Source organism: Scatophagus argus, chromosome 20 (genome assembly GCF_020382885.2).
Source record: "Scatophagus argus isolate fScaArg1 chromosome 20, fScaArg1.pri, whole genome shotgun sequence".
Taxonomy (NCBI): Eukaryota; Metazoa; Chordata; class Actinopteri; family Scatophagidae; genus Scatophagus; species Scatophagus argus.
The window spans coordinates 2,426,156-2,440,413 of NC_058512.1; the positions used below are offsets into that span (position 1 = coordinate 2,426,156).

Sequence of the window (14,258 nt, forward strand, 5' to 3'; positions counted from 1 at the left end):
CAAGTCAAATGTAACCTTAATTTGTCTGGCAATTGAGTTCATTTATTAGTATGACTATTTAGGAAGGGCTCTCTCAGCCTTCGTACCAGGTGTCGTTATTTTAGGCCATTTGGATAATAGATGGAGCTGCTGCGGGGACACCAGACAGGCCTGTTTTGTCATTCACGGCCATAAGCAGCATTTGTCATCTGACTGACAAGCCCCCTCGTCTTTGTTGCAGGTGTTTCTCGCTGCTCTTAACAGCCACGTGTGCAATTAAGTCCATCAGTTAGCATTGCTGTTGGAATCATCGGTTTATTAATGATTGGTCGACTGAAAGAAAATTACAAGAGTTTCTTCAAAAGAAAGAAAAAAGCCAAATGTGATCACTTGCTGCATTTCAGCTGTTTTATACCACTTGCAGTTGAACATTTTTGTTTTAAACACACAGTGCCAGCTCAGGAAAAGTTGTTTTTTTGGGGTTTTTTTTTTGGCATTTTGCAAACAATCGAAAATAATCAATAACTGCAGCTCTGGTTAGTATTGTGGGATGTAATGTCCTACAGGCTTAAATAGGAACTCAGACACACCTACAAGAAATGCAAAAATCTAAAACTCACTTCATAAAACACTGGAGTTTCCATGGTGAACTGCAGGGTTTTCACTGTCTACTATAGTGACCAGTGCAAAAAAGGCTTCAAATCACCCGAGCGGTGGAGCCACAGCGTTTACAGTGATGGTGGTAACTGCAGAAAAGACACCAGACAAATGTGTGTTTTTAATCCTGCCTCTGAAGCCCAGACTGTGTGTCAGTAGGAAAAAGCCTTGCACTCTGTAATAAACTGAATGTTTGATCGTCTTCTTATGGGATTTCACACACACAGGACAGGTACGAACAAAGTGTGGTGGCACGTTTACAGTTGAAATAATTACATGAAGAAGAGACACTGTGATTGGCTGCAGGCTACAAACAGGGCCTGACCAAAGGAATGGATGTTGGGAGAAAGTGAACCTCACAGTGAGAACAGAAAACAGATCAGAAATCATCCTTCAAGCTTCACTGAGTCCAACATGTTTCTAGCTTCTTTGTACTCCTCTGATTCGCTCAGATCCTCTTCTGTTTCCTGAAACACACACACACACAGTTTTGTGTTATGGCCACTCTAGAAAAATACTGCCATCCTTTTTTAAAATTTCTGTGTTAAAAAATATTTGAACAAAGTCGTCTGGATGTCACTTGGTCGTCATCACAAAGCTTGTCAGTATCACATCACTGGGATCCAAATTTAGCAGTTAAGGGTTGGAGCGAGCTGGGTGATGTGACTGTATGGTGTCCACGTCCTTCAGTCAAGTGTGTGTGTGCGTTGCTGTGCTGGTCACCGCGGTTACAGCGCTGCTAATCCACAGCGATGAGTATGTGCATATGCGCATGTCCGTCTGAGGGGAGGAAGACGGGAGGATGAGTGACGGAGAAGGCGACATGTTGCTAATTCCAGGTTAGCTTCCTGTGCCTGCCGCTCGGCTCTCATGTGAGGGACTCGCAGCACCAGCTGCCCGACTGTTGCTCTGCATTAATTGAGATGACCCTGAGACATGCATGCTTATGTTAGCTTCTCACCATATCAGCTTCAGTCCTGGAGGGATTAGCGCACACGAGCGGTTGTACAGACACACCCAAATATGGTTAACTGGTGTGTCATGTGATACTTGAGCTTATTCAAACTTTTCCCATTCCTGCGGTGGTACGTGGCTGAGGCAGAGTAGGTTACTGGCATTATGTGGCCAGGACGATCGTTTGTTTCATTGGATTCAGCAAGGGGAGGATGAATGTCTGAACCAAATTAAACGGAAACCCATCCAATAGCTGTCAACATATTTGGTTAGAAAACACAAATGTGAACCTCAGGGGGGCGCAAGAGGAAAAAGTCAGAGGATCAACACAGTCGGTAGTCCGGTTAAACACTGACACTGAGCCAGTCATTACAGATTTTATTTACACTGGATTAAAGAGCTTCATATGACCCATGGAGCGATTTAGTCTCTTGTCACTGAGTGTTTTACACACTTACTGTATGCGAATTTTAGCCACAGCAGCTTTAAAAAGATGATACCAAGTCAGGATTGTGCATCTGACAGCTTGCTTCAATATTTCTGCCCCCTACTGACCAAAATTATTAGTAAACATATTTTTACTTGGCAATACATTTTATCTTTAACTTCTCCCCTTTTCAGCATCAAGGCTGGTGGCTGTGACCAGCTTAGCTCAGCTTTGTCCAGTTACTGTCAGGTACACAACAGGATCACAGCGGACTGAGAGACGGGCTCCTCCATGGCACTGAGAACCACATCTTGTTCAAACACGAGCTGAAGTTTTGAATTTTAGTTTACAATTTAATAATGTGTGTCTGTTATATTCCACAAATACAACTGCACCATGCGGTTTTTCAACAAACCAGTCAAATCGGTCACAGTTAAAGTAACAAGATAAATGAGTCTCATCAATTCAGTTTTGCCATGATGTGAGATGAAAAGGGTTTTTCACACTTTCACCTAACAGTGACCCTGAGGGTTTACTTACTAATAACTGAAGCAGATCAGCGTGCGCTTTGACCAGACGGTGGTGACAGTCTGGGATCATCATTTTGGATTCCTGCAACACCTCCATCTGAAAGCACACAGAGACCACATCAGTGCCATCGCCGTCTTTATTAATTGGACCCCACCACTGCTGCTGTTATTGTTTTCTTTCTTTTCATTACCCGCCTCACAAAAAAAAAAAAACCATCATCAAACATGTATTTGTCAAGTACAGGACATTAATTCAGACAGCCAGATTCGGGCATATTCATTTGCCGCCGTAGCCTTGCTCCTCACGGTAACGTGCACGGTGTCCCACGTACACTCAGCTGTGGTTAACATCTTCCAACAAGCCAGCGCTATGAAAAATGTTATTGAGTTATCGATCGGGCAGGGAGTTGGGCAGCAGGGGACCACCTCGATCTGACTGCACACCTGGATAAATGAAGAAACCCTGAGCCGAGGGCACTGTGATCAGGCGTAAAGAGGTATTACTACGCCTGGAGCGAAGCTGTGTTAAAGCCTGGGGAACTTACACAGCCGCAGCTAATGTGGAATTCCCCCAGCTGGCACCCTAAAGAGCAGAGAAGAGTTGGCTAACGCTGTCAGACACACTCACTCATGACAGATGCTTCCTCACCAAGCCCTCTGTCAAAACATGGACGCAGTTACACACATGTACATTTCACGGCTATGCACACCAACAGGCGCTCAGATGAACTCATACACGGGCAGGCTGGCAGGCTACCTGACACACCGAAAGACGGCGGACCGCTAGTGGAGCTGCTTGCCATCTACATGTGACAAGGTGAGCCAGCCTAAGCAAAGGAGTGTTGAAATAGAGAAAAGTCACGGTGCCCTCCCAGTGCTGTGGAATGATCCCATCAGTGCGGGATAAGGATGACACTTACAGCGTATTGATTCCATTAAAATAAAAACCTCTAATCCATCCTGCCTCAGACCTCTCATCTCCAACCATAATCCATCTGGCCTCCAAATCTCCCCATTTAACACCAGCCAAGCCTGCTGCTCAGCCTGAGCCGCCACTCTGTGAATGAGCAAACAAAACAAAAACACACACTGAATTTTAATGGTACCAGTAAACATAATCAGAAGTGGTGCCTGCTCTGCGGTTCCTCCCTGCCTGGAACATGTAGAGGTGAAATCCAAAATGAACTGGGACCCAATACTGGCGGACTATGCCTACATACTGGCCACATTGGACCTTTCTGAGCTAACATTTGGGACCTTAAACGTCAAGGATGCTGGGAGTTTTACTTTGACGACTAATCCTCTTGTTTTGGAGGTTTGCCTGAAAGACTTGTGTAAGAGTGACATGTACCTCCTCAAGAATTTTAAACAGACCCAATACTATGGACCATTTAATAAACACCATCATCTATATACACTCTATAGAAAACTTGATCTTTAGACTTAGACTTCAGGAAGACGAGGGAGTCTACAGCCATGCTAGCAGCTCTGTGAGGCTGTATTTAAGCACCGTGGCGTTTTGAGCTAAACGCTAACATGCTGATTTTTGGTATCAGTATCAGTATAGCATGTTAGCATGCTATCATTTGCCAATTAGCAGTAAACACAGAGCTGACACTGACGGGGGTGTCGTACGTTTTGCAGGTACTTGGTCATAAATCAAAATGTGGGAGAAAATTATTTCAATTCATCCTGAGAGGAACATTTGAGTGCAAATATTCACGACAAACCATCTAATGGTTGTTGTGGCTTTGGGTAAAAGCATTCGATAAATAAAACCATAAAAGTGACACTCACGGCGGCACTGGAGGGAAAAAAAAAATCAAAGGGCCGTAAAAGTCAGCAGATTTCCTCAAGTGCCTATGAGTGTCTGTATAAAGTTTCACAGCATATTTCAGTCTGGACTAAAGTGATGGACAGATCAAGCAGCACAGACACTGTCATCCTAAAGGACTGCTGCTAGCATGGCTAAAAACACTGCATGAAATGAGACTGTCATGCTCCAAAAACAGATGCTGAGTAATATGTCTTTTAATATTCTTCTTAGTTTCACCTTTTCTGGTCCAAATCCCCATGTAATGAACTGTACACCCGCAAGCCTGTCTGTGCTAACTGTCCCCGTCTGTTTCTCTCCCCACAGACAGATAAAGTCAACATTTCAGATGCCACCAAGACATGAGGAAGAAGCTGGCAACTTGTGCATCACTCTCATCACTTTCAAAGCCTTTGCTGTTCTCTCTAATGCACAGGCAAATGAGGCAGGACTGTAGGCACAGTGACAGAGAATGGAGAGGGGGTTAGGGGCACTAAATTACCAGCATGTGTCAGTAATTATCAAACTCCTCTAAAGTAACATGATATAATTACATCTGCATCAAGCAAATTACAAAATCACTAATGATTCTCCCCTCAAAACCTAATTCTTCATTATCACTGCGGACTGACCTCATTACATGAATGAGGGGCCACTCATATCATCAAGATAGGATTCACTTCCCAACTACGGGAGAGCAGAACCACTTCACTTAGTGGCTGAGATCTACGGGAAAACTCTTGGTGGCAAATGGATAATGCGCAGATTTTCAAATTAAGACACATAATTGTTTTACAGGGTCAAAGAAGCGGAAGGCAGTACCTGTTTCTTGATGACATACTCATCTCCTGCCTCTGCCTTCAGCCGCTCAACCTTCTCCTCCTGCTGCTTCGCCTCGGTTTTGTACATGTTCTCCTCCTTGGCCAGCCTGCAGACGACGGGAACAAGAAGAGAGGAGAAGACGGTTCGTGGTTTAAGGCAGTGACACAGTGTTGTTCCATCAAACACAAATGCACAGCCTCCCAGACAGATAATATAAGCCGAACCATGAAAAGGCGAGCCGTGATGGTCACCTTTTACAGACGAGGCCATCTATCCTCATTCTGTCCAACGTTCCTCTGACTGAGGGCACGCAGTGAGATCATCTCCCACAGGATGGAAAGATACACACCTCCATAACAACCAGCGAACACATCATCCCTCCTCACTGCTGCTGCACAGAACACCCACATCCAAGTGGACGTCAGCCTTAAATTATACTTTGATGTGAAACACAGCTTTAGTATATTTTGATCTAAACTGAGGACAGGATGTACTTGCTTAAAATGTATCTAATACAATGCTTATCTGTCATGAAAAAACGTTTTATTTCTGGAACAAACCTTCACTTTGACTCATCAAAATGCAGCTGTTTGGCAGCTGCTTCACACAGACACTCTGCGTAATAAGCCTTTCCAGCAAACTGCGACAGACCACAGCCAGAGGTCACGACTAAACTGACAAAACATTTACTTTCATCGTAGCTAACATGCAAAACAATGATGATGATATTGGCCTCATATTGAAATGAGACATACTGTTAGTTTATCTGCATTGTTTGTGTAAGTGATCTTTCATATCTGTCAACAAGAGACGTCACAATAAATGTAATATGCAATACACAAACCAGATTTATATGCAACATTAGCACAACTAATCTGTCAAAAAGAGAAAAACTGAAGAATTTTACATAGAAATTCGGACCAGAAATCAAAGCAGAGTCTACTGTTTGACATGTCTCTTCAGTGAATTTAAATTTGAATTAAAAGATCCATTCATCCAAGTTCAGCACTTATCTGATCTCTGACCTAATCTATATAATACCAGATTTTCTGTGCCATTTTAAAAAACAGTGCATTTTCACAACATTTATTCTCTGTTAAATTGTTTTCTCCCAAAACTAAAGGTGAGACTGCAGTGACATTTCGATATACATTTCAATACCAATGACGGTTTGTTTAGATCGATGAGCTGATCACAGCTTTTAAAACTGATGCTCCTGCTGTAAAGCACACTGATTTATATTTACTGAAATACTTTTAATATCTGCAGTAATATCCACTTCAAGCTTGAACTTTTACTGTATATCAACTTTTTTTCCATGTTGGGTAAAGCAGACAAACAGACACTAAACCTTGTGCTGTCCTTGTTAACTGTATCACACCCTCCAGCTCAAACCTCATCACCAAGCTTATCTGACTCCTTTATCCACCTCACACACACACACTCGCACTACTAGTCCTTTTTAGAGATTAATTGATCATCAATTTAGTCCCTAATTTGGACCAAGTCAGGTGGTAAATGGACCTCTTTTCCTTGATTGTTAGTGAAAATGGGCTTGAGTACATTGATAAATTTTGATTATTTATCAATTACAGGCCAAATGGAACTAAATCTATTAAACAGATTCTGACCCTGATTGGCATAATGGAGTTTGAAAATATCGCTATTGATAATGATTCCCAACTAATAGTCTTCTTCCTGCTGTGCCTGCTTGTCAGAATGACAACACAAATTTAATTTTTCATAAAATCAGCTTTGTGTGCCTAAGTGAGGGATCCTTCATTAATCAGTCACATTACTGGAGACCCTTCCCTCCGTGTTGCACTCCTCTGCTCAGCCACGGAAGCCACTCTGTCATATTTTACATCAATTACCACTCATTCTAATACGGCTCCATCAAGAAGCTTTTAAACAGGCACCATATGCAATAGCAGCTCCTGTCTTTGCCTCTCGTGCTTGATGCAGAGTGAGCGATGTCACCTGTTTAGAGTCAAAGACGGTGGCAAAGAGAGGGGAAAGATGGAGGAAGGAAGGGTGGAATAATTTGAATAAAACTGAAGGACAGTCTAATAACAAAATGTCCATTCCTCCCCTTCCAGTCCTGATGTTAATTTCTTATTTCTCCCAGACTCGGAGCGCCGTGTGAATGCGGGGTGGGGTCGTGGCTGGTTTTAAATAGACCTGCCACCTCAGGCTTAATGGAAAAGGCAGCTCCCTGGAAAATAGAAAAAAAGGGAATTAGAGCCAGCCGACACACACATTCGGCCGCCTCCTCTAGCACTGTATTTTTGAGCCACGATGTAGTCTGTGCTGGGACCGGAATGACAAAGGCAAATTACTGTTGTCATTTTATTAAGGGCATCCGCCTCGCTAGGGCAGAAAAGGCACTGACTGGAATGTGCAAAAGCCACTGGAAATAGGCCTGGCTAAAAGAGCAGGCAGGTTTCCTCTGCTCCAATATATAAAAACAGAGGAGGGGGCGAGCAAGGCAAGAGGAGAGGGAAAAGGAGAGACAGAGGAGAAAGAGACTGAATGGGAGATTATGAAGAGCCAGAAAGCAATGACAGTTTGTACATTTAAATTTAACAGATTGACTAAGGGCCCATGTCACAGTAGTACTTTTTCCTCTGTCTCGCGTTCATACAGCACACTCAACCCCAAAAGCATCAGTTAACAGTTAAAGACGGTACCGGCTGATGAAGTACATCTAATGTACTATGTGTACTTTGTGACATTATCCTCTGTGGGAAATCCAGCAACCATCATTACCACCTCAGGGAGCCTGTTAGTAATCTGACCCTCATCAAAACACAATCGATAGCACATTACACTATCGCCACTGACAGGAGGGAATTAGAGGTCTGCCTGATCGACGAGACTCTCGGTCCATCACACAGACTGCTATCCTGAGCCCATTATCCCACCACGCCTCATAATATCTCCAGCACTTTCTCTTCCAGCATGGTAAATCTGGCCACCGTACAAATTTAAGGCTGGATGCCAACTCTATTAATAGGGTGTCTTAAACTGGCTGATCAGTGTGAGAGGCGCTACATTAAAAAGCTCATGTTGTGTCTTGGGTCAAATCTGATTTAATGCACAAGACAACACTAATTTATTAATGTACTGGTTTGGAGTTTTTATTCATTATCATTTGGTACTCCAAGAGTCAATTTTCCAACCTTATGAGAGAAAGAAATAGCAAAATTCATCAGCTACGTCCATCACCAGTTACAAAAACTGAATAGATTGGGACATAAAAGCAAAAAATAAAAAAAATGACATGTTTACACAAGGGTATGGGTAACATAGTTGGAGTTCTTATCAAATATTTTCTAGAAGATTAATCCAAAAACTGAATCTGTTACAGTTTTTTTTTTTTTTTTTTACATAAACTATGAGCTTTGTAAAAGCATCAGAATGAGAAATATTTCTTCAATCGATTCTTGCAGGTCAACCAGATGTTTTCCAGATGTCAGCTCTTGTATCACACCTACAGCCAACTAACTAACTGATTGGTTAGTTGTTAGTTTATTTTTTAGTAATTTCCTGTGTGAAGCTTAACTTATTTCCAAACTACACGATTGCATATCTTGTCTGTATCCAGCAGAGGACAAACAGGAGAATAAAGTAATCTTAATACAACATAACAAATCTGAAGATAGTGCAGGCACGTTTCCTCCTAAGCAGATGCACCCCAACACAAGAGATGTCTTTAATGTTGTTGTTATTTCCTTTTAGATTGGTTTCCTGTATGACCCTGATAAACCTGATGTTGATTTGATCCTCTAGTCGTACAGAGAAAATCGTATAAGAAGTCGTAATATTTGTAAACACGGGATGGGACTTAACATGGCGTTAAGATGTGTAGAATATTTTTCAGCGAAGTTATGACGTGTTTTGGTGTGAAAAACAGGACCATGTTTTACAAACCACGGGACAGTTTGTTGTGCTAAGTGACAGTAAGCCTGTAGGTCTAATATCCATGTGATGACAGGCTGTCTGGGCCATACAACAGGAGCAGAGCATAACGGAGACCTCCCCACTGCAGTGTCATGACTGTGCAGCTTATCTGCTACATCGCCAAAAAAATGATGATGTCCGCCATCAGTTCGGGCAAGATGGAGATTAGTATTGATATATGAATATAAAAACAATGAACAGCTGTGCAACAGACAGCGCTGCAATGTCGGTTCATCTAACATGAACAATAGCTGATACAATTCATGCAGTTTTCAGTATGAGCGTCTTCGTGGCTTGTTGTGGTTTATTTCATAGTTACAAAAACTTGTTGGAATATGAAACCATATTAAATACAATATCTAGCACAATGGTTGTGAGTTACCTCTTCCAGGAACATATACGGCAGCTTAAGAAAGCATGCAGAAACCGTCACCTCACAGGCGAGCTAAAAAAGCAACTTATGCTTCAGAACGTAACAGCTAGCTAGCTAACTAGCTGACAGCTAGCATTAGCCGACCGCTCGCTAACGTCACGAGTTGCACTAAACGTATTATTACAATGCAGCGCAATATTATGGAGCACGGTGAGCTTGTTTTCTCACATCACAATCGTAATCTGGGTCATACAAAAACGAAGAGTAACCACCGAAAACAGAACAAAACAGTGTAGCCATCTGTACACTGACTATAGGCCGCGCCAAAACACCGGACAACACTTAAAACCTCGCCCAGAATCATTCCTAAACGAGCGCTACGGTTTCGCGCCGAGCCCGGCTTGCGGCCCTGCCAAGCTAATTAGCTCGCTACCTATAGCTTAACGTACCTTGACTGGCATGCTAAATCATATTTACCCTTAACTGAAGTTTAAAAAGCATCAACCTTACCTCTTAACGATTCCAGTTTTGATCTTTATTTGCCGTAGTCTTGGATCCGTCATGGCTGCAGCTTGTGAGTATTGCTCGGATGTAGCGTGCTGTGGCTAACTGTGTGAACGGTGTGCAGCTGGACGTCAGGGCTGACAAGCTGCTCGCAGAAAAATCGATGTGTGGGAGAGGATGATTATCGAGTGCTTGGATCACAGTGACAGGTGCAGGAGGAAACACTTTCTCACAGGAGTGAGCTCTGGTCCTGTAGGCTACATTTAATCACATGTGTCCTGCAATTAGAGAGATAATTAAAATAAACCGTGAATCACGCAGCCTCTTCATTGGCTAATTTCATAAAAGTAAATCTTAAAACATTAAAATTCGTTCAAATATTAATAGATAGCCAGAAAAAAACAGGAGAGGAGGAAGAGGCAAGAATCACCATTTACAGTTACCAATATAAAATGAATTAAACTGGAAATTAATTTGTAATTTGATATAATTATCCTGCTAAAAACATTTTCAACCTTTCATTAACGGATGTCAAATATTTCGGTGTATCTGAGCTACATTTGCTATACGTGATCAGCAATGTGCTTTGCAGTGAAGTGACTTCTGTTAATATAAACTGGTGAAACAATTTGTTGGATTCAGAGGAGATAAAACTCGTACATCACAAATAATAACGTAGTAGTAGTGCTGAATAAAATATTGAAATAACATCTATGTTGTGTTGTGTATTTTTTTCCTTCCTTTTAAGACTTGTGCTGTTTATTTTGTTGTCTTATTTATTTAGGTAGTGTTTACACTTAAAGGCCTGTGACCACAAGCTATCTGATAGCTTCACTGTACACGCAGTGAAGCTGTCACACATGTACACACATGTACACACATGTACACACATGTACACACATGTACACACATGTACCGTGGGTGCAGGCCAGTGTGCTTAAACGTTTTTGCATTAACTTGGCTTTTACCATTTAGCATCAATAAGCATTTAACTCCACACAGAGACAAATATCTGACGCTGTGGTGTCGGCTTTGAGAGGCGGTTTCTATATTTGCACAGTTTATCACTTAAGCTGAACAATTGACATGGCTTATGAAGCTGCCTCACAAAGACAGCACATTCAATGTCATCTGAATCTTTGTGCATCTGATATTGATTTGTGTGATCTGCGACAAAAGAATCAATTTCATAGTACTCCTTGAGGCTGCTTGTGTCAAAAATATATATCCATACATATTCATTACAGTCCAGTGCTCAGTCTGCCAGCAGCATTAAAAGTTTGTTTTACTCTGCTGCAACTGTACACATTACGACTCTGAAACAGCTTCTCCATAACAGCAGAATGCTAATTATACACACTTTGTTAACACAACTTAAATGTCTTTAATTGCTCATCACAGCTGATAATGACTGAAAGAACTGGTGAAGGAATTGAAAACAGCTTCTGCTTCATGAAAAGACAAAACTGTGTCTGATCCAAGTCCTCTCTAAAAAAAGAAACTATATTAAACATGTCCTCGCCGCCGCAGTCTGTCATCTAATTTGCAGTATTACTGATGTTAGTTCACTGTGTTCATGGTTTTGTTTTTTTTTTTCATCTGTCAAAATGAAAAATGTTGCATGTTGTTACTGTCAGACTGAAAAGCAAAATCTGAGTGAATCCAAAATGAGGGATAAACAAAACTGACCGTATGAACATTTTGTTTTGGGTGGCGTTTTTTGTGATACAGTTCAACTTAAACGCAGTATTAGTGTGTTTGTGGCTTATTTAGCTGATGCATATCTGTCCTCAAATTAAGTAAAAAGAAAATATACACGCTGGACATTCTCAACAAATGTCACATTTTTGCTGCAACACAAAACATAATTCCTGAATGCATTCATTATTGTCCAGTGTGATTTTCATTCATAAAAGAATAACTGGCAAAGAGGAAGTGTGCTGCTGGTGAACCGACATGAAAACCTTATGAAAATCAAACTAAGCAGACATCCTGCAGGAGGCCAATGCCTGAATGTACTTTGCCTGAATGATGATCTGTTTCTTTCTACATTTGACTCATAAATATTTTTGTTTTCTCCACTACATTTGCACTCGAATTATCTCATAAAATGCTGTTACGCAGTAAACAACAGCATGCGAAGAGATTAAGATGAGTAAAACATTAAAAATCCCGCCTCGCTTAAACGCATCATTAAAATCCCCTAATAGACTCTGTATGATAATATAAAATAATTTCTCTGCGTGATGAATTCTGGTATTTTATCCTTTATACTTTAACATTTTCAATGCAGTACTCGTCTGCTCTTAATGGAGTATTTTGACTTTGATGTACTGCTTCTTATACTCGAGCAAAGGATCTGAATCCTTCTCGTGGATGCTACAGAAACGCTGCAGGACCAGGACTCGCTTCCAAAGCAAAAATAATTTAAATAAGTTAAACAAATTTATATTAAAGCAAGACTAAACGGGTTAACATCAGAGGGTAGAAACCGGTTCATTCTGTCTGCGAACCGGAACGATCTGATGAATGTGAGATCTGCATTAATGCACGACATTATCCTAAAATATCCCTCCCGACCGGTGCTTCTCTCCCACAGTACATGAATAAAATATGCTGCAGGTTCCTCTCGCCCTGCGCTGGGCGGTTGTCCGCTCCAGGCCTGCATGCACCGCAGCAGCAGCAGCAGCAGCACAGAAATCCTTTATCGGACTGAGCCCATGTGATTGCATCTGAGAGGTGGGAAAACCCCGGGCTCCTTTCCCCTGCAGCTTCATGCCCGTTGATTATTGGTATTTTCCGAGTTTTCCAAACTAATAAGTGGCACTATCAAGCATTTGGAAGCGCCGCGAGACTACAGACGGGCTGCTAGACTTAATTGATATTGAGCGAGGCGCTGGTAGTCGCGGACGGGGCCGCTGCTGGGTAATTTGCAGTTTAATCAGCGTTTGTAATGAGAGCCGCTGATTAGCGCGGGGTGGAAATAAAAGAGAGTTACAAGGAACGTCTGTCAGAGTCCGGTGATAATTCACGACTAATTGTAATGATTAGAGCAAACTGGATGACTTTGGAGTTTTCTAATGCGTTACGCCCGCCTGTCTGTGTGCGCCTGCGTGCGTGCGTGCTCGTGCTCTTCATCACATGTGAGCATGCGTGCGCTTCCCTAAAAAAAAAAAAAAAAATCCACTCGGGCAATTTTTTCCATCAGAAATAGAAAAGTATTTACGCGTGCGCAGGTGAGAAGAAGGCCGCTTCACGACCTGATTACCAAACAAAACAGCTAACTGTGGAGTGTGTGTGTGTGTGTGTGTGTGTGTGTGTGTGTGTTGGGGGGGTCGTTGATGGACTCTGCAGAATGGAGGGAAGGCGAGATGTATTCCTCGAGACGAGCCTCGGCCACTGCTGGAATAGCAAATGAGAAATTAGTGAGGAGTGTGTGTATGAACGCCGTCGGTCAATTAGCGAGAGGCGAGAGGGAAGAAGAGTGAGGAGGAGGAGGAGGAGGAGGAGGAGGAGGAAATCAGCTGGTGCACGCTCACACTCACACACACTCACACACACACTCCTGCCTTCTGTGTTTCCTCTCTCTCATCAGAAGCTTTATGTGATTTCCTCTGAATTACAATAAGGATGGGAAATAACATCTCGGGCTGTTTGACTGGCTTTATCTCCTGAACCAACATCAGTGGCTTTCAAACGTCTTTAATCTCACACCTTAAAGGGGCAGTTCACTCAAATGTGGAGTCTTTCCCCAGTACCACAGAGGCAAATGGGATTCAGTGTGTGGCGCTCTGGACGATCAGCAAACCTCACCGCAAACTGCTTGTCGCACAGTTTCTTTTCTTGGGAACTGGTCTGATAAAATCTGAACGGGGTGGCTAAAGTGTTTTACATTTTCACTTTTTTGTGTCACACGTTTTTGTTGCGGGGACAAGAACACATCGAACCAGACTCATCCATCAGTAAAGGAGAAAAATATTTTTTTGATTAATAAGAACATGAAGAGCTGACAATAAAACAAATGAAAACTGATGAAACTGATGAAAAATGGTACCTCGTGCTCTTCCTCTTTCTCTCTCTCCATGTTTCCTGTTGTTGTCAAAGGCAAAACCGCCCAAAGGCTCCCTGTTAGATACGTGAAATGAAAACAAGGTACCAAACAAAGGTACCAACACTGTATTTCTGATCAAACCATAACAACAACAACAACAACAACAGCTGGCTTCCGGGAAAAGC

General features: G+C 42.2%; 1 protein-coding gene across 1 annotated transcript; it reads right to left on the minus strand.

The window, feature by feature from the left end:
• Positions 1 to 274: 274 nt before the first annotated feature.
• Positions 275 to 10,241, minus strand: tbca (tubulin cofactor a). Its single transcript, XM_046375495.1, has 4 exons — positions 10,029 to 10,241; positions 5,183 to 5,288; positions 2,558 to 2,644; positions 275 to 1,103 (listed from the first exon to the last, which is right to left on the minus strand). The coding sequence occupies exons 1-4, from the start codon at positions 10,079 to 10,081 to the stop codon at positions 1,023 to 1,025; spliced, it is 327 nt and encodes a 108-aa protein (XP_046231451.1). The 5' UTR covers positions 10,082 to 10,241; the 3' UTR covers positions 275 to 1,022.
• Positions 10,242 to 14,258: the final 4,017 nt, after the last annotated feature.

Coding starts and splice junctions, on each gene's coding strand:
- tbca (XM_046375495.1), bottom strand. CDS start 10,081: ATGACGGATCCAAGACTACGGCAAATAAAGATCAAAACTGGAATCGTT. Junction 2,645..5,182: donor AGTATGTCATCAAGAAACAG/GTACTGCCTTCC, acceptor GTGTGCTTTCAG/ATGGAGGTGTTGCAGGAATC. Junction 1,104..2,557: donor CTGATCTGCTTCAGTTATTA/GTAAGTAAACCC, acceptor TGTGTGTTTCAG/GAAACAGAAGAGGATCTGAG.